General features: G+C 37.6%; 2 protein-coding genes across 2 annotated transcripts in view; both read right to left on the bottom strand.

Moving 5' to 3' along the window:
• Positions 1–2,780, bottom strand: part of LOC126966177 (uncharacterized) — a 104,255-nt gene extending 101,475 nt beyond the window's left edge. Inside the window, exon 1 of the mRNA XM_050810135.1 lies at positions 2,636–2,780. The gene's annotated coding sequence lies outside the window, so the exon portion shown is untranslated. The remainder of the gene's footprint in view (positions 1–2,635) is intronic.
• Positions 2,781–6,124: 3,344 nt separating this feature from the next.
• On the bottom strand, positions 6,125–6,826 carry LOC126966109 (uncharacterized). The gene has a single exon (XM_050809984.1). The coding sequence runs from the start codon at positions 6,638–6,640 to the stop codon at positions 6,125–6,127; it is 516 nt and encodes a 171-aa protein (XP_050665941.1). The 5' UTR covers positions 6,641–6,826.
• Positions 6,827–24,138: the final 17,312 nt, after the last annotated feature.

The following is a 24,138-nucleotide window of genomic DNA, read 5'->3' as shown; positions in this document are numbered from 1 at the left end:
AGTTTCAGAGAGTATGGCTTGCTCTAAACGCCATAGTAATTTGGAGTCCCTAAAACAATCCGTACGATTGGCAGTGAATAATTTTCCCATGGAAATAGTGCGTAATTCAATTTATAACTGGCCTCAACGTTTAAAGTACTGTATTGCAGCCAAAGGAGATCACTTCGTATAAGCTTTTTATATTTTAAATTGTTTCATATTTATGTATTAAACTAACACTCTGTAAAAGTAATAAATGTTTTTTATTTGCAATAGCAAATGTTTCACGTACACATTACAGTTTGTCGGAATAAATCTAAATCCATTCAATTCCACTTAAGCGATACATAGCACTAACGTTGCACACTACGTCATCTGTATAGCTACAGGTATTCTGCTATAAGCATGTCGGTGACGCGAACTCGGAGAATTCACCAAATGTCTGGCAATATCATATATTTATATTTATTTTTTTATTACTTATTTATCCCGTGCGCCAGTCATGAGCATGTCGGTGACGCCAACCCATTAGAATTTCCCCTACCAAAAAGTGCCGCTGATCAAGAAGTCTTCACTTCAAAAATGTTTCGAAATCGTTACTTATACTTTGGGACTTGCCTATTGCGGTGTTTTACTATGTCTTTCTTGCAGCTGGTCCTTGTTTAAATTTCAAATGAGCCTAAAGTACTTCGTCCATTCCCACATCAGTATGTGTATCTGTTTGTAACGAATATAAAATTATAAAAGTTTGTGACCGATCGATACATGTTTATGAAAGATATTGTGGGTTATTTTATTTTAGCACTAGCCGACTCGAAAGACGCTGTTCTGACAATAGAAAAAAAAATATGATGTAAGTATTCGGAACAATTATGAACACATGTCTACTACCAAGCCTAACTTATGGTAGCCAGACCTGGAAATTCTCTACAGAAGCTGCGCATAAAATTAATACATGTCAAAGAGGCTTAGAGCGAAGCATGTTAAACATAAATAAAATGGATAAAATACGACACACAAAGATAAGAGGCATCACCAAAGCTACAAACGCTTTGACCTTCGCCCAAAAGCGGAAATGGCAATGGGCTGGACATGTAGCGAGAATGGCTGATAGAAGGTGGACCATAAGAGTTACCCAGTGGAAAGGTCCTTCAGGCAAGAGAAGAAGGGGAAAACCCTTAGCCCGCTGGGAAGATGATCTGAAAAGATTAGCTGGCATAGACTGGTGCTCTATAGCACAAGACCGACAAGATTGGGCATCTTTGGAGGAGGCCTTTACTCATACAGGGGTTCTTGTTAATCCATAAATTGTTTATATTATATTTTAATTTAATCTTACACATTACTAAAAAATACCCAAAAATAAATTACAAATACAATGTAAATTGGTGTTTACTGTAAAAAAAACTATTGTTAACAAGAAATAAAAAGGCTTATTATTATTATATTATATTCGGAAAAAATGTTGTAATCTTATTTAATTACTTAATAATGACCTATTTCTGAACAATTCCCTTCAACTGTCGTTCCTTGTTTGTAGTAGGCAAGACGGTGGAGGGGAGGATCGTATCATATAAACTTTAAAGTAATTATAATATGGTATAGAAGAGTAAAATATCTAACTTATTTAAAATCATAGTGAATAATATTGTGTAAACAGCTTTCACATTACCGCTTTATAAATGCCAACTTTTCAAAGTATTAAAATGGGTATAGTATGTTATTCTATCCTAAAGAGATAGACTATATGCCCTCGCGGATATTTCTGTAGACCTATATAAAACACAATTTCACCATTGTTATATCTTAAGAGGCTGACGCCTGACAGCGTTTTCGTTGAAAGCTGACGGCCCAGACGGACGGCTTATTTTTTTCCGATAACTCCAACAAATATCGCTAATGTATACAAAAATTTAACAAATTCTATACTAAACCCTTCTTCGAGAACCACGCTATCCATTGATGAAAACAACATGAAAATTGGAAAAGTAGTTTTTGAATTTATCGCAAACAGACAGACAGACAGACGCAGCGGAGAACTGTTTTATAATATGTAGTGGTATCCGTTTTGAAGTAAGCAAACGACTTTCTGTAAACTTTTACTGCAGCAGTTTTGCATACTTCTTCGGTTCTGATAATTCACTAAGTTATTGTTGACTCAAATGTCTCTACACCTTACAAACAGAATTATCTTTTCACACGAAAACTACTCAACGATTAAAATCATGTTTAAAAAAAATTACTATCATATTTTTATTCTTAGTTAAGCTAATAAATAGATCACAAAACAATTATTAATTTGTGCGTTTGCTAATTTTATCGATATATTTGTGGAAATCTTTGGATAATATTCATTGTTATATTTTAATCAGGTCGCACATAAAAACATTTAATGCCAAATTAAAAATTTTCGATGTCCATGTAGACAAAATTGCATGAGAATCGTGAAGAATTCAACGTTATGGTTTTAATAAAAAATATAATAATAAATATACTATTAGATGATTATTTACCACAAAGTGAACCCCAAGCTCGTCCGTAACAACAGTAAGATGATATCTCTATATATTAATAAGAAAACGAGAATAATAAGTTGTTAAAAACAAATTAAAAAATAAATACAAGTGGTTAATATTCTGAATTATATTTAACTAACCTGAATCAAACTTAGAACAGCCTTAAGTCATTGCAAAACATATTAAAACTGTCAATCCGTAGAGAACACAGTAAATAAGGAAAGTTATCACTTAGCACATGGAAGAAGCAGGCAGCTAGAGACGTGCTCCGTGCGCCGAATATGGAGAGCGACTGGGGTGGAAAGTGGAAACTGGAATGTGTCAACAAGGTGGTGGGTTGGGGGGTGGTGGGGGCGAGGTAGTTGGTGAAAGGAATCACAAATCAACGCATGATTTCAGAAGCTCAGAACAGCAAGTAAAGCGATTAAATATACTAGCGAGATGTTTTAAAGACGTACTGGAGTTATGAGTTTATGTTATGAAACCTTTTAAATGCAACATACTTGAAATTAATCTTATGCGTTATAGGTTAAAGACAGAAAAAGGCATTAAAAACATTTATTTTCTCAAAATTAATTCCTTTAGAATTGTTTTTGATGTCATTTCTAATATACTAGATACTACTACCGCTTCGGAAACAAATGGCGCTCTGAGATAAAAGAAGCGTCGCAAGAAATTCTCCCAGTATTTAATTTTTTGCGCTCTTTTTAATATTATATACAATATTGTCTGTCATTGCTATTGCTATAATCATAATCTAGTTCCAGGCTGTCCGATCAATCAGATATTCAGCTGTGGAGTAGTAGGGTTTACGACAGAGCCATTTTTTAATAAAAATTTAAATTTATTTATAGGTAATGCCTCAACTGTTGCTGGGACTTTATTATGAAAGTGAAGACATTTACCCTTAAAGCTATTTTGTATCTTATAACGCCTACTAGAATTAGTTATAAGCGATCTTCCAGCTCACTCCATATGGAGTTACAGTCTCATACTGTCTTGAACTAAGAGAGGTTCAATTATAAATCTCGAATTATTTTTACTTTTTTGGCAGTATGAAGACAAACCAGCGAACAGGTCGGGGCACCTGATGTTAAGTGATCACTGCTGCCCACATTTTATTGTACCAGGTGAATTACAGCAGCGTTACTGACCGTTTAGGTACGTGTATGTACTATTATATTTATAAATACCGATGTGACTACGAGGATTACATTTAGATATATCTAATATATAAAATTCTCGTCTCATGAAATTTTGAGTGCATATTGGGTAGGTCGGAGAATCGGACAACATCTATTTTTCATCCCCCTAAATGTTAACCACACGATATTTTTTTTTGTGAATTTTTTGACATTTTTTGTTAAATTTGTTGGATTATGAGTCAGCATTAAAAAATACATACATCTTCAAATTTTCACCCATCAACGATCAACAGTTTCTTATGTATCGCGATTTTCATATCGGCAATACAATGTTTGCTGGGTCAGCTAGTAATCATTCTAAATATGTATTATTACTTAAATTCTATGTTAAACTTATTTCAAATGAGACAAATACGGTAAGTTTATACCGCAGGACGAACGAATTTTATTGATGAACATTATTATAACGCTGCCTTTCGGCATGCTAAGAATTATTTATTATTTCACAGACTGTATTACGCTATTAATTCTTGGGCTAGAGCAAAACGATAGTACATACCCTTTATAATTTCATCGCCAACTAAATGTAAAAAGTGGAATATATGTATGTATGTATGTTCACCTAATACCAGTAGTTAGTGACCCCGTATCACAGATGATAACGTGGACGAATTTTTTTTTCTATATTGCTGTATCTCCGTTATGAAACAAAATGAAATTTATTTATTGCGTCGAATACAGTATATATATATAATAATTATATCTTAAATTTATTGTAGTCTCTTATATTCGGTTTATTTAAATTAGCTTGCAAAAAAGTTTACTTATTAATATTATTATTAATTATTTAAAAAAATCCTTAACACTTAAAAAAAATGTCCATTAATCATTTAAACGGGAGTCCAGAAAATTATTTCTGTGGTCTTTCAATTGTAGCTGTAGATGATTGAATAATTTTATGCACATGCGTGGCTCTTAATTAACCAGTGGGAGGCTCCTTTGCACCGGATGCCAGCTAGATTATGAGTACCACAACGGTGCCTATTTCTGCCGTGAAGCAGTAATGTGTTTCGGTCTGAAGGGCGACGGAGCTAGTGAGATTACTGGGCAAATGAGACTTGACAACTTATCTCTCTCTCATGGTGACGAGCACAGTTGTAGTGCCGCTCAGAATTTTTGTTTTTTTTTTTATAATCCTGCGTGGCACTGTATTGTTATGGGCAGGACGTAAAAAAAGTACAATGTTGTTCGGGGACAGTGGCCATAAACCAGTCTATCCGGTAATCGGGTGGAACGAGGATTTAATTCGGCCTTTTTAAATAAATGATAATTGTTCTTATCATTATTGTTAGAAAAGTTTTTTTCTTTTGCATGCAATTTTTATCTACGGTATTATACGGTATTATACTACGGTGCCGGAGACACTATTTTCTGTCGGCGTTTCTCTACAGTTTTCAAGAAACTTTCCTTCACGTACAACCAAATTATGAAATGAGCTTCCCTGTGCGATGTTTCCAGATCAACGACTGAGAACCATAAAAAAAGCGCCTACTGTTATATAATCAATTTGGTTTTAAAGAAAATCGCAGATATTTTTTAAATTAAAGCTATTTTAATAGAATATTTACTGTGTTAGTTACAGCTTATTATCTTGCTTAATATTTCCATAAATTATTTACATAGGGAGTGTAAAGTTGGGAGAGAAGGTATTTAATGGAGGGGGGAATTAGAGGTTGCATAAAATTGTAAAAGGAAGACTTCATTAAAAGGGCAACTAAACATGAAGGTAATGGATTGGGTAATGGTTCACATTTCCCTCTAGTGGCATAACTACAGTAGTTGGACATAATATGGTAATAAGGACATTTTTGTAGATATCGATGTTCTATAAAACTCAACATTTTTTTGTTTTATCATCAAAAGTTTCCGCAACGCACGAGATGAAAGTTTTTTATGGCTATTGTTTTTCACACCTTGCGTCATATTATTGCAATTTTTATTTAGGATCCGTATTTTTCTAAATGTAATATAACCCACAGCAGATATACCTATAGCTATATAGCTATAAGCATTTCGGTGACGCGAACTCACGAGATTTCACGCATCCTAAGTGAAAAAAAAAGTGTCGAACTATATATATTTATATAATTTTTTTACTATTTATCGCGTCCGCCAGTCATAGGCATGTCGGTGAGGCGAACCCATTAGATTTTTCTCTACCAAAAAGTGCCCAATGTGGCTAAAGAATTTTTCACTTGAAAATATAGTTGAATTATTAAAATGTTTAATAGAATTAGTTATAAATTCAGGCCATGTACTTGAGTCGAAATTGTCCCTAGTTATCTGAAGAACTGCAGCGCTTAACATCATATTCAATAAGACACAAACCCTTACTATAAAACCTCATTTCTTTAATAGTTCGTACTTAGTCGGAAATCATTACGTTCGTTTCGCTTTACATTACTCGTTTGCTATGAAGTTATTTCAGGATTCAAATTCTTGATAGTTATCTGATATGAGTTCATTATACTTCTCCGAAGTTTGCATTTCCTTGATTATTGTCTTAAACAAACGTCTCACACTTAACAATTCTCTCTTCAGTTTCATCACTAAATTTGTCTTTGACTCCAATTCTGTCTTCAACTTTTCTTTTTCCAATTGCAGTAGCAAATTTTTTGTTTGTTCTCTCAACTCCCTTTGATTGGCAACTTCTAATTGCTTTTGTATTTGACTCAATACTGTTCCAAAAAGTTTCCGGTTCCTGTCTAAGTTTTGGTTCGCTTTATCAACGCTAGCCTTTAGAATTTCTATATCTTTATACAATCGTGCAATTTCTTTTACATTACCTATTGTGTCCTTCTTAGGATATTCATTTTTATTTGTAACATTTTTCACTACTACTTCTACAGCTGTTGTATTATTTCTAAATACTTCAAGAGGGACATCAAATTCTTCGGAATGTTGGTGAATGTTTGATCTTGTGCTTGAATTTATGGCCATTTGTTATGATCGTTCTTCAGTATATTTTGATGATTTCGAACTCCCAACTTGCATTGGCTAGTAAGGTAATAATTAGTACAGAAATGTATGTTTGTTATAGTGGTTTTTTATTTCTTTATCGAATTGAAATAAATAGTATTACTTTTTTGATATTTTATAAAACTGGACTAAATAAAACATTGTCAATTTCACTGTGACGTTGAATATGAGTGTTTTAGGAACTTACGTAGAAAATAATATGTACCACGTAGTATGTTTCAAAGAGTTTCTATGTAAATATTGATATTATTTATTTGATTTATCGCTATCTATTTTTTGATAAAACTAATTCTATGGTAACATAGAGGGAGTACGCAATATATTAGAGAAAGGTTGCCCATAAAATTATTAACCAGAATTACTTTCGGTTATAATTCATAGCGGTTATTTTGTAGCAGCGTAAATATTTATCAATTAATTGATTCTATTTATAAATGTAAAAAGGATTATGATTTATGAATATAAAACTGAATCATTTAATTGAGAATTTTTGATTGAAAATTAGGGTGCTTTTTTTGATATTAAGCAACATAAGGAGAAAAAATAAATATTTCCAATCAAAAATATACAGTAGTTTTGCAGTAATGTATCCAGGATATAAAGAGGTAAAAATAAAAAGTTTTGTAAGTAAAAGATAAAAAACCAAAATCTTGGTTATTTGAATATGTCACATAAATTTTGAGTTTATGTGAAAGGAGTGCAAAAACAAAAGTTCTAGACCAATGATATTTAAAAGTATAGAAAGGTTACGTAGACAACAGTCGGTGTTTGAAAATGATACACTAACGCACACATGAATAATTTAACATTGCAATAGCACACTACTTTACGATCACACGTTAAAGAAGGATAGTAAATGCAATTATCGCAAGCGAAAAAGAGATAAATCTAATTTGCTAATTGCTTCGTATTTGTATAGAAAAAATACAGTTAATTCATCAGATATGATTTGTTACCGTACACCGTGATTTATGCCTAAACTACGATTCATTCATGAGTTCATGTAGTAAAAGCTATAAAGTAGTAAAACTGCATTGAAATTAGGTACATAATGTGTCATTGATTTTATAAAAAAATAATTTAATATTGATTATAATATATAGCCACATTGATGATATCAATTATTATTTATACATAAAATAATAAAAAACATACAGACACCAAAACAAAACCGAAAGTTTTAAGATTACAATTATTATTTTTAGTATCTTATATTATTTGTGAATGTCTTTTTGTTGAGGGTTTATTACAATAAGGTAATGGGTGAAGAAAATGATCCATTGATTCTTCTGCAGTTAGCAAGGGATATACTGAAAGGGCAGTGTTACTGAAAGAACTCCTACGTAAAGAAATAGCACTCACTGTCTACAACAGCTACCTACCCTAAAACTTGTTTTAGTAGTTTGATAGTTCAGCTACCTATATACGCACTTGTTTATTAAAAATTATTACATTTCGTATTACATTCACTGCAACAACGACTTTTTTACATCATATCCTAAAATATTCTACCTCGATCATCCCGCAACAATATTTCGTCATTTCTGTTCGTACGTTAATCTATAATCGGCTTGGCGGCGGCATATTTATTTTGTTAGATAAATAATGAAATCAAATAAAATGTTATAATTGATGATTTCTTAACTGTGGTATGTAATTCTATGATTTTTTTTACTTTCGTAAGTAGTGCATCTTTCCATAACACAAGACGGCATTTTAATGTTGTACCTATATCAAATTGTAAGCAATTCTGTCAACAACAAAAGCGTGTGTACAGTTTTCGTATCGAGAGAGTGACTACGAGCAAAGGAACCAATTGACTCCATTTAGGCGATTGATTTTCGGCGCGCTGGTGACATATCTACCTTAATACTATAATATCATTGTTGTAAGCCTGTCTTTAACTTACAACTTTGATATTTAACATATTTTTTGGTTTTACAAATTATCCACCCTGGTCTATAGTATGATAAATCTTCTGATGATGGCTTCATGGTTCGCGGAATAAGAAGGTAATGCTTGTAATTCCTCTGGAATTCCATGGCAACCTGGTCAGCCCCAATAACATAATATTATCAAGAGCAGCATAAAGTATAATGTATATAATATAAAGTGAATGATGTGCTTGTATGTAATTATTTCTGAATAATAAGGTAGGTCTATTTCCGCTTGTAAAACCATATAAATCCCACGTCACATACAATATTCCGTTAGTGACTTGGTGTGTAAATGTAGCAAAACGCCGTAAAGGTTAAGCTTGTGTTAAACCGGCATTAACCAAAATTACGTAAATAACTCGCATATATGGTACTTGCAACAGTGACGAAATACCAGTAACCCTTTAAAAGCCAACATCGAGAGAGATAATCTATTAATATAACTATTTAAATCAAATCAAAAATATTTTATTTCGTAGGTAAATTGTATTACACTTGAATATGTCATTTTTTCATACAGCTCATCGGAAGACAGATTTCCTTAGAGAAGAAGAAGCAAGAAACTCTGAGGTTGCTCTTTCAAAACAGATTGGTATTACAGGTTGTAGTCAGGCTTATTTTCAATTTAATTTTACAAATAATTTCAATTACAATATATGTGAAGTGATGCAACAAAATACACAAACGTCAATTACTAAATTCTTTACACGAGTAAGTCAAAAAAATGTAAATTAATAAGTAAAAACATAGTTATAGTTATTGAGTACATACTTAAAGTACAAAACAGTAGATGCATCAATCCACACATACCGTAAATAAAATAAAGACATTATGAGAGTATTTTATTAACTATATATTAATAAATATAGTAACTTAAATAAAAAAATAATGAAAATTAAATAAATAAAAAAGGACATATAACAGATTTCCCGGTGAGATCATCCAGCCACCACAAGCAGCGCCTTGCATGACGGGTGGACCAACCATCGCCATTAAGTGTAGTGAATAATAATGAATCTTAAACCATGTCATTTCTATTCTAATACCAAATGGATTGTTTATCAGATCTTGGCCTCCATTAAATATTTGTGATATGTAAGTATCTGCGTCTGAAACTTGTAGATAGAGGTTGCAGAGGTTTTTCCGGTCAGAATACTCTCAGCGAAGCGAATGATTGCGGCCTTACTCGAGTCTGCAGCGCTGCGGATGAACACTGATAAAAGATTGTAATAAGCAATACAATGCCACATAATAACGGCTGTTTTATTTCAATTACAGCATGAAGAACTTCCATTGTCTATAATTTCTTCTAAAAGAACAATAAAATTATTGTTATATGAACTGCCCTAAATTAACCTTTTTAGATTTACTACTACAGAATAATTAGGATATTTTATGGACTTTGAATGCCTGAAAATCCATAAATAACAATAAATATTAATTATAACTACAAATATATATGGTACCTGATATAATTACATTCGTATCTTTGAGACAGGATGTGAATTCTCATTTGCCCAGTATTTTTACCAGCTACGGCACCCTTTAAACTGAAATACAATAATGCTTTCACCCTTCCATCCATCCATCGCTTCATAATATCCAAAGAAGCCTCCCATTGCATGTTAGCTAAAATGAAGATGGGTAAAGTCGCAGGCAGCTGCTCGTATTATTATTAAACACGAACAGGTGGAAGTGATCGACTCGACTTAGGGGCTAACGTGACCGTTGAAACGTTTATTTAGATTTAATCCAATCAGAGCACGTAGAGGGTTAATTACCTTGATTGGTTCGGTTAATAATATAAGTGGGAAGGCTTACTTACCAGGGATTTGCATTAATTCATTAGATTAGCTTTATAATCACAGAGTAATTCATGTTTCAGAGGACTTTACGCCTTTTAGTCAAATAGCTTGTGATGGTTTATTGAGCGTAATAATAAATTAATAACAATCAGGCCTTCACTACGCAACACAAGAGTGGACTTCAATATTTTACGTATTTTTTTATGATTTGATAGGATTATTGATTGAACCCAATATTCTGAGCAGGATTACAATTGTACTCGTCACTTTGAGAAATTACCAGTGGGAAGCTTGTTTTCACAGAGTGCCGGCTAGATTATGGGTAGCTACCACAACGGTGCCTGTTTCAGCCGTGAAGCAGTAATGTGTAAAAAATATTGTTTCAGTCTGAAGGGCGCCGGAATGAAATTACTGGGCAAATGAGACCTATGTCTCAAGGTGACAAGCGCAATTATAGCGTTGCTCAAAGCTTATCAAGGCATATCATTTACCATCAGCTAACGTCCTGCTGGTCTTGCCCGTAATTGTCATAAAAAAAGACATAAGATGTCAAATCCTAGGTAATTTCACTAGCTACGGGCCTGAATCACCGCGTAATTTGCCACAATAGGATTAATACACAAATAAAATTTGAATAACAAAATTTTATGAACGATGCGGGACTCGAACCCACGACCCCCGGCGTTCCGTGCCGGTGCTCTAAACAACTGAGGTAACCGTGCGAGTAATGGATCGTTATAAAATCTTGTATGCTTTGTTCAGCTCTCAGGTTGTGGCTTCATCTACAGGATCTAGTTTACAGTTGATAACCTGCTCAACCCCAATATTTCCATATTAGGAAATTGACTTGAGATGTCGCACTTGTAAATCTAAACAATATGTTACGTTTTTAAAGTGATAACCCTCACTTCTAGGATTGATACACAAATAAAATTTGAAATACAAAATATATATATTTTTTTTTTAATTTTCAGGTTGTGGCTTCATCTACAGAGTTGAACAAAGCATACAACATTTTATAATGATCCGTTACTCGAACGGTTAGCTCAGTTGGTTAGAGCACCGGCACGGAACGCCGGGGGCCGTGGGTTCGAGTCCCGCATCGTTCATAAAACACATACACAAAGGGTAAATATTATGAACGAAAGAGAAAGGCAGAAATGTGAAAAAAATCTCTAAAGGGAGAAAAGTTGAAAAAGTGTTCTAGTTTATGTAGTAAATAACAGTTCAAAAGTTATGAAATTTAATATTATTGTCGAATAAAGTAGTTAAGTAGTAAAAATTTCAACAACTTACGTTGTACAAAGAAATGTAGTAAATAAAGCCTTTAAGAGTTATTATGAGAAAACGTCTAGCTAGATAAATTTGCATTATTTTAAATTTGGCGCTTCTATTAAGATTTTCTTTGATGTAGCGCCACCCTAATTTAATGCATTTTGACGGACAGAGTTTCATATAAACAGATGATTCTACTTGCCTCTAGCCTCCATATATATAATATCATTGGTACCATCACTAAAACTCTTGTGTTCATATTTCTAATGTCAAAACGTCAAAACGTCACAAAGGGTAGGTAGTGAACTTAAAAAAATCATAAAATATGAATATTTCCTTTTGTTCTAATACGCTATGACTTGTTGATAAATATAAATAAAAGACAAAACAAGTTTCACATAGGGTTGCCACGAATAATGTATCTCATGTAGCATGTTACGTATGCATCCGTAGTCTCGTTTCGCGCGAACATTGAACGGCCCACTTTCATGACCTCGAGTTCACAATAGCCCAGCAAACAGGCTGTCCGTAGGGTTGGTCGTTGCTGAAAACTTAATTGAATATTTTTACATATTTTATTTATTAACGTCATTCAAGGACTTTTGAGGTTCTCCGATATTTCGACGTAATTAATATGATAATTTCTGTCGTGGTTTTTTAGATACGAAACTTCATAGATGATGCGGGATTCAAACACCTACAAATTTGACACCTGAGGATGTCGCTCTAACGCAACGGGTTATTCCGCAAAGCTTAATCGAAGAATAACGAAACATAATCAAGACAAATATTATGTTTAATATTTGTATTATATTTAATATTCAACGGATCAGCCCAGCTATCCAACGCGGAAATGCTGTCAGTATTCTTGGTACTTTTCCATGTAATGATAGTTTTGATTTTATGTAGTCATAGTATTGTAAATATAGTTAAAAGATTTGTTTTGTTTCAAATAATAAATTATTGTAAGACTTTGAAGAATACTTTAAATTGCTTAAGGATAAGGCTGGCCGTCTGAATAATGGTAGTATCATGGTGAATTTGATGCGGCCGGTTGTAAGTTCTATGGCGTTCACCATAAATTTTTGGCAAATTGATAGTCGCGCTTATTTGGGTGATTTCGGCTTATTTGAAAGACCCACACGCACTCTTTGAGTGGTTTTGGGATTGTAGCATTAAACATAATTGAATCTACACCGGTTTTTTTTAGTCTCAGTCAAATTGTACGAAATCCACCGAGAGCACAGTTTTATATAAACAAATTTTTGTATATGATTTATTGTATTTGACCCATTTTATTCTTCTTTTCGCACGTGTTTTTCATTGTTCAAGGTCGTATCTGGGTCAAAAGTCTGGGTCGCGGTTTAAACCAGGTTTCTCCAATCCGTCTTGTCCTAAGGTTCCCTCAGGGCTGTGGTCAGTAAGATTGGTCACTTGATTGAATCACACATTGCCCAGCTATATATACTGTCAGGTTTCTTTCGGGCGATGTGTACTTCTATATGCCTGCTAGCTATTACCTGCTGTTTTGTCCGCGTTGGTATTACATTAATATTTATTATATTCAATGCGCTAAGCCAGCTAATAATCTATGTTTGTGTCAAATTTCATTAATATCCATTTAGGCATTTCGGCGTGATTGAGTAGCAGTCATACAAGCATAATACACATTTGTAATATTAGTTTAGATAACAAATTTAATTTAAATTAAAATTAGATTTATGACTTTCACTCTTAGCTTTCCTGATGACGGTGCATTAAATACGAACAAACACATATTAACTTTTAGATATTAGAATATATCGTTCCTGCTGATTACCAATTAAATATGCATGTATCATGTAGAAGAACAGTAGCAGCCAAAGAGAATGTAAATACTACGTAATAAGCGGCGGGACTACCTAAGTAAAAATTTAGTTTACTATGAAACGTGCAGTCATTTGACATAAGTTTGAAATAGTAGTAATTATAGTATCGCGATTGGCCATGAAATATAATCCGGCTAAGTTTAAAAGCGAACAGTTGCTTAAAACGTAGTGGATTTCGGCTATCTTCTTTTTTTATAAGATTATAGCCGTCATCCGTCAATCTGTCAATGACTGCATGTTTCATACAAACGAGTGAATTTCTTTTTTCTTAGAGAGTTTCGCTGGCCTGGTAGCAGCACGTAAGGTTGCTGAAAGTCGGTCAAAAATGCTGGATAGTTTCTTAAGTATAGCCGCGTTTATTCTTAAGCAGTAGTGTACAAGGATTATTTGTGTTTCAGTTTCAAGTGTGCAGCAGTAAGTGATTTATTCACTTACTTCCAATCATAAAATTAATAGAATCCGCGCCCGTTGAGTTTAAAAGTTGCAGCCAATTGACACAGGAATTAATAGCTTGACAAGCTGGAACACAGATATTGCAAACATTTTTCTAACGTTTCTCTTTTTTTATAGAATAAAGGAACAAACAAGCGTAGGCATCACCTAATGAATTAATGAAATGGAATGTTATTGATTACCAGAGGAATAGCGGCCTGGCAACACCGCGCAAGTAATTTAATTCCAGAGTTTTGTTCGTGGAAGAGAGTTTCTTAAGAACCGCACTGCAGAGAAACGCCATACATCCATTACAGTGAGAGTGATTTTATTCTTATTATTTAGATCATTAAGCTTACGGCGAGAGCTATCAATCAAGTCAAATTCTCCGTAACACTACATATGTTCCGTAGAAGACACATATTACTGAAAATCTAGATAATTGTAGCGCGTGCGTAGGAAAATATATATTATTAAAATTGAAACACTGAAGGCTACACTGCTGCCCCGCTAAAACCTCGCGTAGATAAGCGCGTACACCTTCCTTAAAGGCCGGCAACGCTCTTGTGATTCCTCTGGTGTTGCAAGAGAATGTGGGCGGTGGTGATCACTTAACACCAGGTGACCCGCACGCTCGTTTGTTCTCCTATTCCATAAAAAAAAAGATGTCAAAGACTGATGTCTCCGCTCGGCGTTTGGTGAAATGATTTTTTATGACTATTGTCATAGCGCGGGATGAGTAATTGATACGCATGGGCAGGCCATTACAGTGCCTGCTGCCTATCTGCCCTATAGTTTGCTACAACAAAATTTACAACAAAAAGAATAGACTATTGCGGCGCAAACCAGTGGGGGGCTCCTTTGCACAGGATGCCGGCTAGGTTATGGGTACCACAACGGCGCCTATTTCTGCCGTGAAGCAGTAATGTGTAAGCATTACTGTGTTTCGGTCTGAAGGGCGCCGTAGCTAGTGAAATTACAGGGCAAATGAGATTTATCATCTTATGTCTCAAGGTGACGAGCGCAATTGTAGTGCCGCTTAGAATTTGTGGGGTTTTTCAAGAATCCTGAGCGGCATTGCATTGTAATGGGCAGGGCGTATCAATTACCATCAGCTGAACGTCCTGCTCGTCTCGTCCCTTATTTTCATAAAAAAAAAAACAACTAACATCAATAGCCACCAGTTATTGTGTGTATGTAATATAATATGGTGCAGCCAGCAGCCCTGGCTTTAGTAATTCAACTAACATCTCAGTAGGCATCCAATTGCATTACGTGAACCTTCTCTTATTGAGTTTGCATCGGAACCCAGATCTCCTGCAGCCTAGTCATATGCAAATGCACATCGCTTACATAATCTCCTGATCTTTATCGGTATGATATCGGCTTGACAAAAGTCAAGCAGCGATCGCTTTTGAGCTGACACATTCGCATTCTGTGAAATTCAAATATTCTTATTCATGTTTAAATAACTCATTGAAAAGAGGAATCAATCATCCATTTTTAGAAAGATTAGAGGAAAGGGGAGGCAGTCCTCTATTTTAGATCAAATTGCGTTACAATTAGTAATAGAGGTTAAAGTAGGAAATTGCCGTTTTATTATAATAGATATTTCAAATTGACATAGAACCTTCATGGTTTGAGATTATTTTCGATCGAAGCTTTTCTAACATGGTACCTATGTAGTTCTTCTTTAAAAAAATGTGCAACATTCGATTACCGGCTTTTCGTTGTTTTTTTTTCAGCTTAGACAAGAAAGATGGATACGTCGAAATTTCGAGTGATTTTCAAATACGAGTTCCGACGCGAAGTAACGCGGCAGAAACATCTCGCAGTATCAATATTGCGTTTTTGAGGGTACTGCTAAAGAACGCACCGCTTTAGTGATGGAAACTTTGATTTGAAGAACGAACCACGTGGAAGACGCAGGTGACGCAGGTGAATAACAATGAAATGAAAGTGTTATTCACTATAGCACTATACTCCGATCTGGTCAAGCAATAACGACAGATGTCTGCTGTGCCGAACTCCGAACGATGAATGATAGCAACACTAGCAGTAAAACAGCCCCGGCTCATGAAACGATCTTCACCATTATTGCTCTATGATAACGCGAGACCTCATACAGCACGAGAAACCGCTTTAACTCTACAGGAACTGCAATTAGAAACCATTCGTCGCCCTCCGCATTCCCCAGACCTTGCTCCAACTGACTACCATGTTTTCGACATTTTTCGTTTACGTAATACAAAGTTTTCTTACAGTAGTACAAAATGCATTCACACCGTTTTTCAAATCTATATCACCAAACTTCTGTCGCAAAGTCATAAAAGACCTTTCTATTTGGTGGCAGCAAATACATCTATAGATCATAATGGTAATTTTTAACCTTAAAAAAATTGTCACACAAATGTTTCTTAACATTTTCATTGGAATTCGCAACACATTGATATAACGTTCTTGATCCAGCTGGCGAATATAATTCGCTCAAAACAAAGTCTTACAAATTCAACCTAGATGAGGAGTTTGCCTATCTAGGCTCACAGTGTGTGTTTTTTAAAAGTGGGAGAGTCACGCTGCCGTCTTTTGACGTCAGCACAATCGGGCCAGACTCGTCCGGGTTAATTACCACACTCGCACAGAATACCGGCGTGAAGTAGCGGCCTAGTGCCGCTATGTTTCGCATAGGTTAGTGTCGAGGACCGGTGGCCATTCCCCCCCCCCCCCTCCACCCGAATATGACAGCGGTACTAAAAACGATTTTCGGAGAATCCCTCCCCGGGCAATTCTGGGGAGGGCACAGAACCGTGCATGACCAAGGACAAACGAGGCAGTATCACCACGGCACCCCGCTCCATACTCAACGTGGACTTTTGCAATATCAGGGATATTCACTCCAATTTAAACGCCGTCCACCACCACCTTGAGATGGCGCAACCGGCCTTGTGTTTCCTTATATTTAACGTACCCCGGGTACAAAATTGAGCACAATTTTTTGCCTCATGCCGGGGTATGTGTGTACGTTAGGGAGGATTTCTGCTGTCGCCGTCTTGGCAATTTTGAGGGTAGAGACCTGTCCACTCTCTGGCTCCGCGTAGATTTAGAGGACCGCGTCCGCATCTATGCGTGTGTCTACAGGTCCCATAGTGGTAACGCAGAAACCGATCATCTCATGGGCTGCGTTCAAGCTGCAATTGACGACGTACTTGCACAGATCCCCTCCGCTGAAATCGTAGTCTTGGGTGATTTCAACGGGCACAATGCCGAATGGCTTGGATCACGTACCACAGACTACGCAGGGCGATCTGTGCATAATTTTGCATTGGCGTATGGTCTGTCCCAATTGGTTGAGTCGCCAACGCGGCTCCCGGATGTGGATAGCCACATGCCGTCCTTATTGGATCTTCTGCTGACTACACATCCCGATGGTAACCAGGTCTTTGTTGACGCCCCTCTCGGAACGTCCGACCATTGCCTGGTCAGGAGTGTAGTGCCTATCCGACGCCAACGTCGCAGACCACCAGCGACCCGCCGCGTTTGGCACTACAAGTCAGCAGATTGGGATAGGATGCGTTCCTTTTTTGCATCCTACCCTTGGGGCAGGGTTTATTTCCCTTCAGATGATCCTAGTGCCTGCGCCGTTGCAGTAGCCGATGTGATACTACAGGGTATGGATATTTTTATACCAAACTCTGTAGGTGGCCGGTGGCCCAACCGTGCCTCCAGATTTTTTAAGCGGCAAATCGCCCGTGCGAATTCGAAGCACATCGTCAAAATCTGCGAGCAGCTTTCTAGTTACCCGACCGGAACACGCAAGTTCTGGTCGTTGTCGAAAGCTGCTCTTGTTTACTTCAGCCAGCCGTCCATGCCGCCGTTGCACATGAGGAATGACACCCTGGCCCATACGGCAAAAGAGAAAGCCGATCTCTTGTGCACTCTTTTCGCCTCCAACTCGACTCTTGACGACAACGGAAAAACACCGCCGACCATCCCGCGGTGTCAGAGCTCTATGCCTGAAGTACAGTTCAGACAGAAAACTGTTAGGCGAGCTCTGTTTTCGTTGGACGTCAGGAAGTCGAGCGGGTCGGATGGCATTTCTCCAATCGTGCTTAGAACGTGTGCCCCTGAGTTGACGCCGGTGCTAACGCGTTTATTCCGGCACTCTTATTCTAAAGGCGTAGTCCCTGACTCATGGAAGTCTGCCCTTGTCCATCCGATCCAAAAAAAAGGAGACAGTTCGGATCCGGCAAACTACAGGCCTATTGCTATTACCTCCCTGCTCTCCAAAATCATGGAGAGCATAATTAGCCGTCAGCTTTTGGTATACCTAGAGGGTCACCAGTTGATCAACGACCGACAATACGGGTTTTGCCATGGTCGGTCGGCAGGTGATTTTCTGGTATACCTGACACATAGATGGGCTGCGGCTATTGAAAGCAAGGGGGAAGGCCTGGCAGTTGCCTGGATATAGCGAAGGCCTTTGATCGTGTATGGCACAAGACGCTCCTCTCCAAACTTCCATCATTTGGGCTTCCCGAGAGCTTGTGCAAGTGGACCTCCAGCTTCCTCACTGGGCGTAGCATACAGGTCGTTGTCGACGGATATTGCTCGAACCCGAAGCCCGTGAATGCTGGAGTGCCCCAAGGCTGTGTGCTGTCTCCCACGCTGTTTCTTCTGCATATCAATGATATGTTGGACACCTCCAAAATTCATTGCTATGCAGACGACAGCACTGGTGATGCCATATACACGGGCCATGCAGGTCTCTCTCGGGAAATCGTCGACCAGTCTCCTCTCCTCTCCAGGAGCTACTAAAATCCTAAGAGATCTAACGACAGAAACGGATGCTCTCAGCACTAACATTAGCCTAAGCGAACTAAAAGCTGCGCTCAAGAAGGTAAAGAGTGGGAAAGCGTGTGGACTTGACGATCTCACAGTCGAACAGATAAAGAATTTTGGCCCTGCAACGCTGGATTGGATTCTGAGGCTCTTCAACAAGTGCCGTTGCGTTACTTAAGCCTGGTAAACCTGCTGACGATCCTAAAATTTCCGACCAATTTCCCTTCTTTGCCACCTGTACAAGCTGTTTGAAAGAATCCTTCTTGGCCGACTCACACCACACATCGATGAGAAGCTTATCCCCGAACAATCAGGTTTTCGCCCAGGCAAGTCCTGCTCGTCGCAAATTCTCAACCTGACCCAACATATTGAGGATGGTTTCGAGAGGGGGAAAATTACCGGTGTCACTTTTGTGGACTTTTCAGCTGCTTACGATACAGTTAACATCTGCGCAATGATCAAAAAGCTTTACGAAATCACGGCTGATTACACCTTTTGCCAGATTGTGAGGCAGCTACTGAGCCACCGCCAATTCCAGGTTGTCCTTCAAAATCAGAAGAGTCGGTGGAGGAAACAGCGCAATGGACTGCCACAGGGTAGCGTCCTGGCACCAAGTCTGTTCAATATCTACACAAACGACCAGCCTAGGGCACGGGACACAAAAAGCTTCATTTACGCAGATGACCTAGCACTAGCAGCTCAAGCGGACAGCTTCACGAGTGTAGAGGAAGCAATAACTACATCCCTGAACGAGCTCGGCGACTACTATGCGGCAAATGGATTGAAACCAAACCCAAATAAAACCGAAGTCTGCGTATACCACCTACGTAATAAAGACGCCAACAGGGAACTTAACATAACATGGCAAAACACAAAATTATCCCATAATATAATCCCCAAATACTTGGGCGTAACCCTTGACCGAAGCCTGACGATGAAACAGCAGCAGCATGAATACTCAGCAGAAAGTCTGCACACGCAACAACATACTGAGAAAGCTGACTACGACTTCCTGGGGATCTAAACCAACCGTCTTGCGCACTACAGCCATTGCACTCTGCTACTCCGCAGCCGAATATGCCTCCCCTGCATGGGAACGGTCGGCACATACAAAGCTGATCGACGTAGCACTGAATGAGTCCTGTCGTTTAATAACCGGTTGTCTGAAGCCAACACCTACCGAAAAACTGTACCAGCTGGCAGGAATAGCCCCCCCTGAGGTGCGAAGAGCAGTCTCCAGCTCGGTAGAAAGAACAAAACAGACACAGGACAGACGGCACCCACTATTCAATCATATACCAGCCCGCCATAGGCTACGCTCCAGGAATAGCTTCTTACACTCAGTGCAGCCTCTCAACCAGTCCGCTGAAACTACACGTCTTGCCATGTGGAGGTCACGGCTAAGCACCTCAAACCCGAACATCAGCGTGAAAGAGAAACTAGCCGAAGGATACAACCTCAGTTGGCCTATCTGGAAGTCGCTAAGCCGTCTCAGAGCAGGAGTGGGAAAATCTAGGACAAACTTAGCGAGGTGGGGTTTCATCTCTGGACATGATACGGAGTGCATCTGCGGTCATCCAAGACAGACCGTTGCGCACATGACTGGGTGCCCTGCGTGCCCGACAACATGCACGAACGAGGAGCTACACGAGGCTACCGACCGAGCTATCACGGTTGCGGCTTTTTGGGCTGCCCGTATTTGAGGTGACCGTCGACTCGATAAGAAGAAGAAGTCGACCAGTGCCGGGAGAAACTTGTGTCTTCTATCGAGTCCTCTCTTGAGAAGGTCGCGGAATGGGGAAAATTGAACCTTGTCCAATTTAACCCCCAGAAGACTCAAGTTTGCGCGTTTACCACTAAAAAAACCCCATTTGTCGTATCACCGCTCTTCGACAACACTTCCCTCAAAGCCTCGCCGAGTATCGGAATACTGGGTCTCGAAATCTCGAGCGATTGCCAATTTCGTGGTCATCATTCTTCAAAGAAACTGGGCGTCATTAATAGAGCACGGCAATACTTCAAGCCGGCCCACATACTAGCGCTCTACAAAGCGCAGGTCCGGCAACACATGGAGTATTGCTGTCATCTCTGGTCTGGCGCACCCCAGTATCAGCTTGATCCATTTGACCGCGTGCAACGCAGAGCAGCTCGAATTGTCGGGGACCCAGTGCTCTCTGAACGGCTGGATCACTTGGCGTTGCGTAGAGACGTCGCTTCATTGTGTGTCTTCTACCGCATTTATCACGGGGAGTGTTCCGAAGAGCTGTTTAACCTGATTCCTGCCGCCGAATTCCACCTTCGCACGACACGCCACAAGTAAGGATATCATCCTCACCATCTGGATGTGTGGCGGTCCTCCACAGTGCGGTTTTCAAGGAGCTTTCTTCCACGTACTACAAAGCTGTGGAATGAGCTTCCTTGTTTGGTGTTTCAGGGACGATACGACATGGGTACCTTCAAAAAAAGCGCGTACACCTTCCTTAAAGGCCGGCAACGCTCCTGTGATTCCTCTGGTGTTGCAAGAGATTGTTGGCGGCGGTGATCACTTAACAACAGGTGATCCGTACGCTCGTTTGTCCTCCTATTCCATAAAAAAAAAACTGTTTCTTCCTCATCACCTGATTCAGATAAAAATTGTCTTGATTTTCTCTTTCAGCTGTTTGGTTAAGTTTTCTTTTCGGATTTTTTTTTATATAAGCAAGCAAACGGGCTCACGTGATGGGAAGCTGTGAGGCAAACGGCCATGGACATCCAGACTACACCAGGGGCAACAGATGCGTTGCCGGTCTCTTATTCATGTATCGATTCGGGAAAACAGCAGCCGGTAATAATAATAATCATTTATTTCGGATTCATCCATATATATGTTAGTAGGTACAATTTTCAAACTTACAAAATAGTGTTAGTAATAACTTATAAATTTACATATTGAGAAAAAATAAAATTAAAATTAAAATATAATATAATAACAGGCTGGTCCGGGTGGACTGATGATGACGGTAAATTACTATACAACTGCGTGCAGCCTTATCCAGTGAGCCAGCATCGGAAACTCCCACCGATCCGACAGCGTGCGCAGTAATTAATTCCACATAGTGGCTGAGCGAGGCAAGAAACTTTTGTACAACGAGCGGTTGTCGTACGTAATGTCTGGTGGTGGAAATCCGCTGCTGGTATCAATGTAAACAACTCTGAGTACTACCCTTCTCTACGCAACGCCCAAAACTCAAGCCGAACGGAGAGGACTTGATTGAAGATAAGAAGATCGAATCGCTGTTTTTACTTTTGTTTTTGTCAATTCATTTTCTTTTTCATTTCATTCATGTTATTGCAATCTTTTTGAAGACTAGGTAGGCCCCCCCACAAGATGGATCGATGATCTGGTCAAGATCTTTGGGTGAGGTCTTTGTCCAGCAGTGGACGTCTTCTGGCTGATGATGATGATGAAACAATGACCGCATATAATTTAATTGGTTTAAATTAAATTAATTCAATTTAAACCAATTTTCATTCATTACAATAGGTTTGCAATGGTCTGATAAAGTTTTATCTAATTGCTGTATCTTAAGGGCTATTTTACCAGAAAGTAGGGATAGATACCTACTTACTTAAAAAGTTTTACCTACCTTTAGGTCAACAATGCTACGCGTGTGAAAAAAGTTGTCATCTAAAATCAACAAAACTTTTGATTCATGGGTAGAGTGGCATGTTTAATGTAAACCCTAGACCGTTTCCGTATTCGTGAAAATAAAATATATATTTTTATCCTCCCTTTCGTATATGCATAACCAACAAAACTTGGAGAACGGGCTCTCACTGGTAAAAGGCGGCAACAATCGACAGTGAAGTAGTTGTGTTCATAGCAATAATAATTGTCATTATTCAGCCATAACTTGGGAAAAGGGAGACTTTACTGGAAATTTAAATTTGGGACCTAATGGTTACATTTGGGCGAACCCAGATCTAACCTATTGAGGGTTGAAACTTGAATACAGTAACGCTAGTATAATAATTGAAAGGGACCGAAAATCACTGTTTTGGGTCTATAAGTATTGATTTTAAATAATTACGGTTTTCATGATAGCAATAGGTACAATTCCATAAATGGTTTGTGTGTCGCTTTGTCACAGACACTGAAAAATGCGATGGATCCGAACTTCAAACTGACCTTTGAAAATTGTATGTCTATATATCTCTTAGTGTGTGCTATAAGTTATAATATTACTTACATCAATCGGCCACTAAGCAATGTCCTTTAAATAATCGCTAAAAGCTTACAAATGTGTTATTTTCGAGAAGTAAATCAGATCGTTTCGCCATGACCCAAATCCTCCCGCAAACAGAACTATTAATTATTATTATTATTAATTATTAAGAATATTATTTATTACCTGTCTCTAATAAAACTTTACATTCATCTTTACTTATAATTTTGTATTTTAATAAGTTTATACGGAGAAATAAATTGATATACGTGTCCATTACATTCTTTTCAAGTCTGGAAATGAAATGAAATGATTTATTTATATGAATCGTGGTATACCATAGTTGTTAACAATTAATTGGTGTACAGCACAATTCGCCAAAATATCGGCATACAAATATTTGATTGTCAATATTGGAATTTTTATATTTATACGTCACTAATAAACATTACATAGTTTTAATTCAATAATATAATATTAAATAAATATTAGTTTGTAGATACCTCTCAAAAATTACATTTAAATACTATTATTTTTGGCTAAAGAATTCTTTTCAACTATAAAAGCATTTATCTATTAGCCATAATTTTATTTTTTTATGCATTAATGCTTTTGGCATGTCTCTAATATTCTTTGGAAGGTGGTTAAAGACCCTAATACACATAACATTTGCGTTGTTTTGATGAAGCGCTGTTCTACAGTATGGCATCAGAAGGCGAGTTGGATCTCTTAATCCTAATATGGAATAGTCCTTTGCTGGTTTAAAAAGTTCACCATGTTTTTTAAAGAACATACAAATTTCTAATATATATAGACCAGTAAGCGTTAACAGACGGTGCTTTTTGAATAATGGTCTACACGATTCTAGAGGACTGACATTGCATAAAGCTCTTATACTTTTTTTTTGTGCCAGAAAAACATTTGAAGTATTAGTGAAGTATTAGGGAGTTTAAAGGAAATGTTGAACCAATTACAAACATCAACGAAACCAAAACAGGCATTGGCACATTTAAGTGGTCAAGTAAACAGTTTTAGTATTATCAGTTTTAGTATTTTAATATAAAATAGGTGTAGATATATTTTAACTCATGATATATA

Source organism: Leptidea sinapis, chromosome 9 (assembly GCF_905404315.1).
Source record: "Leptidea sinapis chromosome 9, ilLepSina1.1, whole genome shotgun sequence".
Taxonomy (NCBI): domain Eukaryota; kingdom Metazoa; phylum Arthropoda; class Insecta; order Lepidoptera; family Pieridae; genus Leptidea; species Leptidea sinapis.
This window is presented reverse-complemented; position numbering and strand designations above follow the sequence as displayed.

Excerpts from the sequence above, each read along its gene's own strand:
- LOC126966109 (XM_050809984.1), bottom strand. The coding sequence starts at position 6,640 with ATGGCCATAAATTCAAGCACAAGATCAAACATTCACCAACATTCCGAA.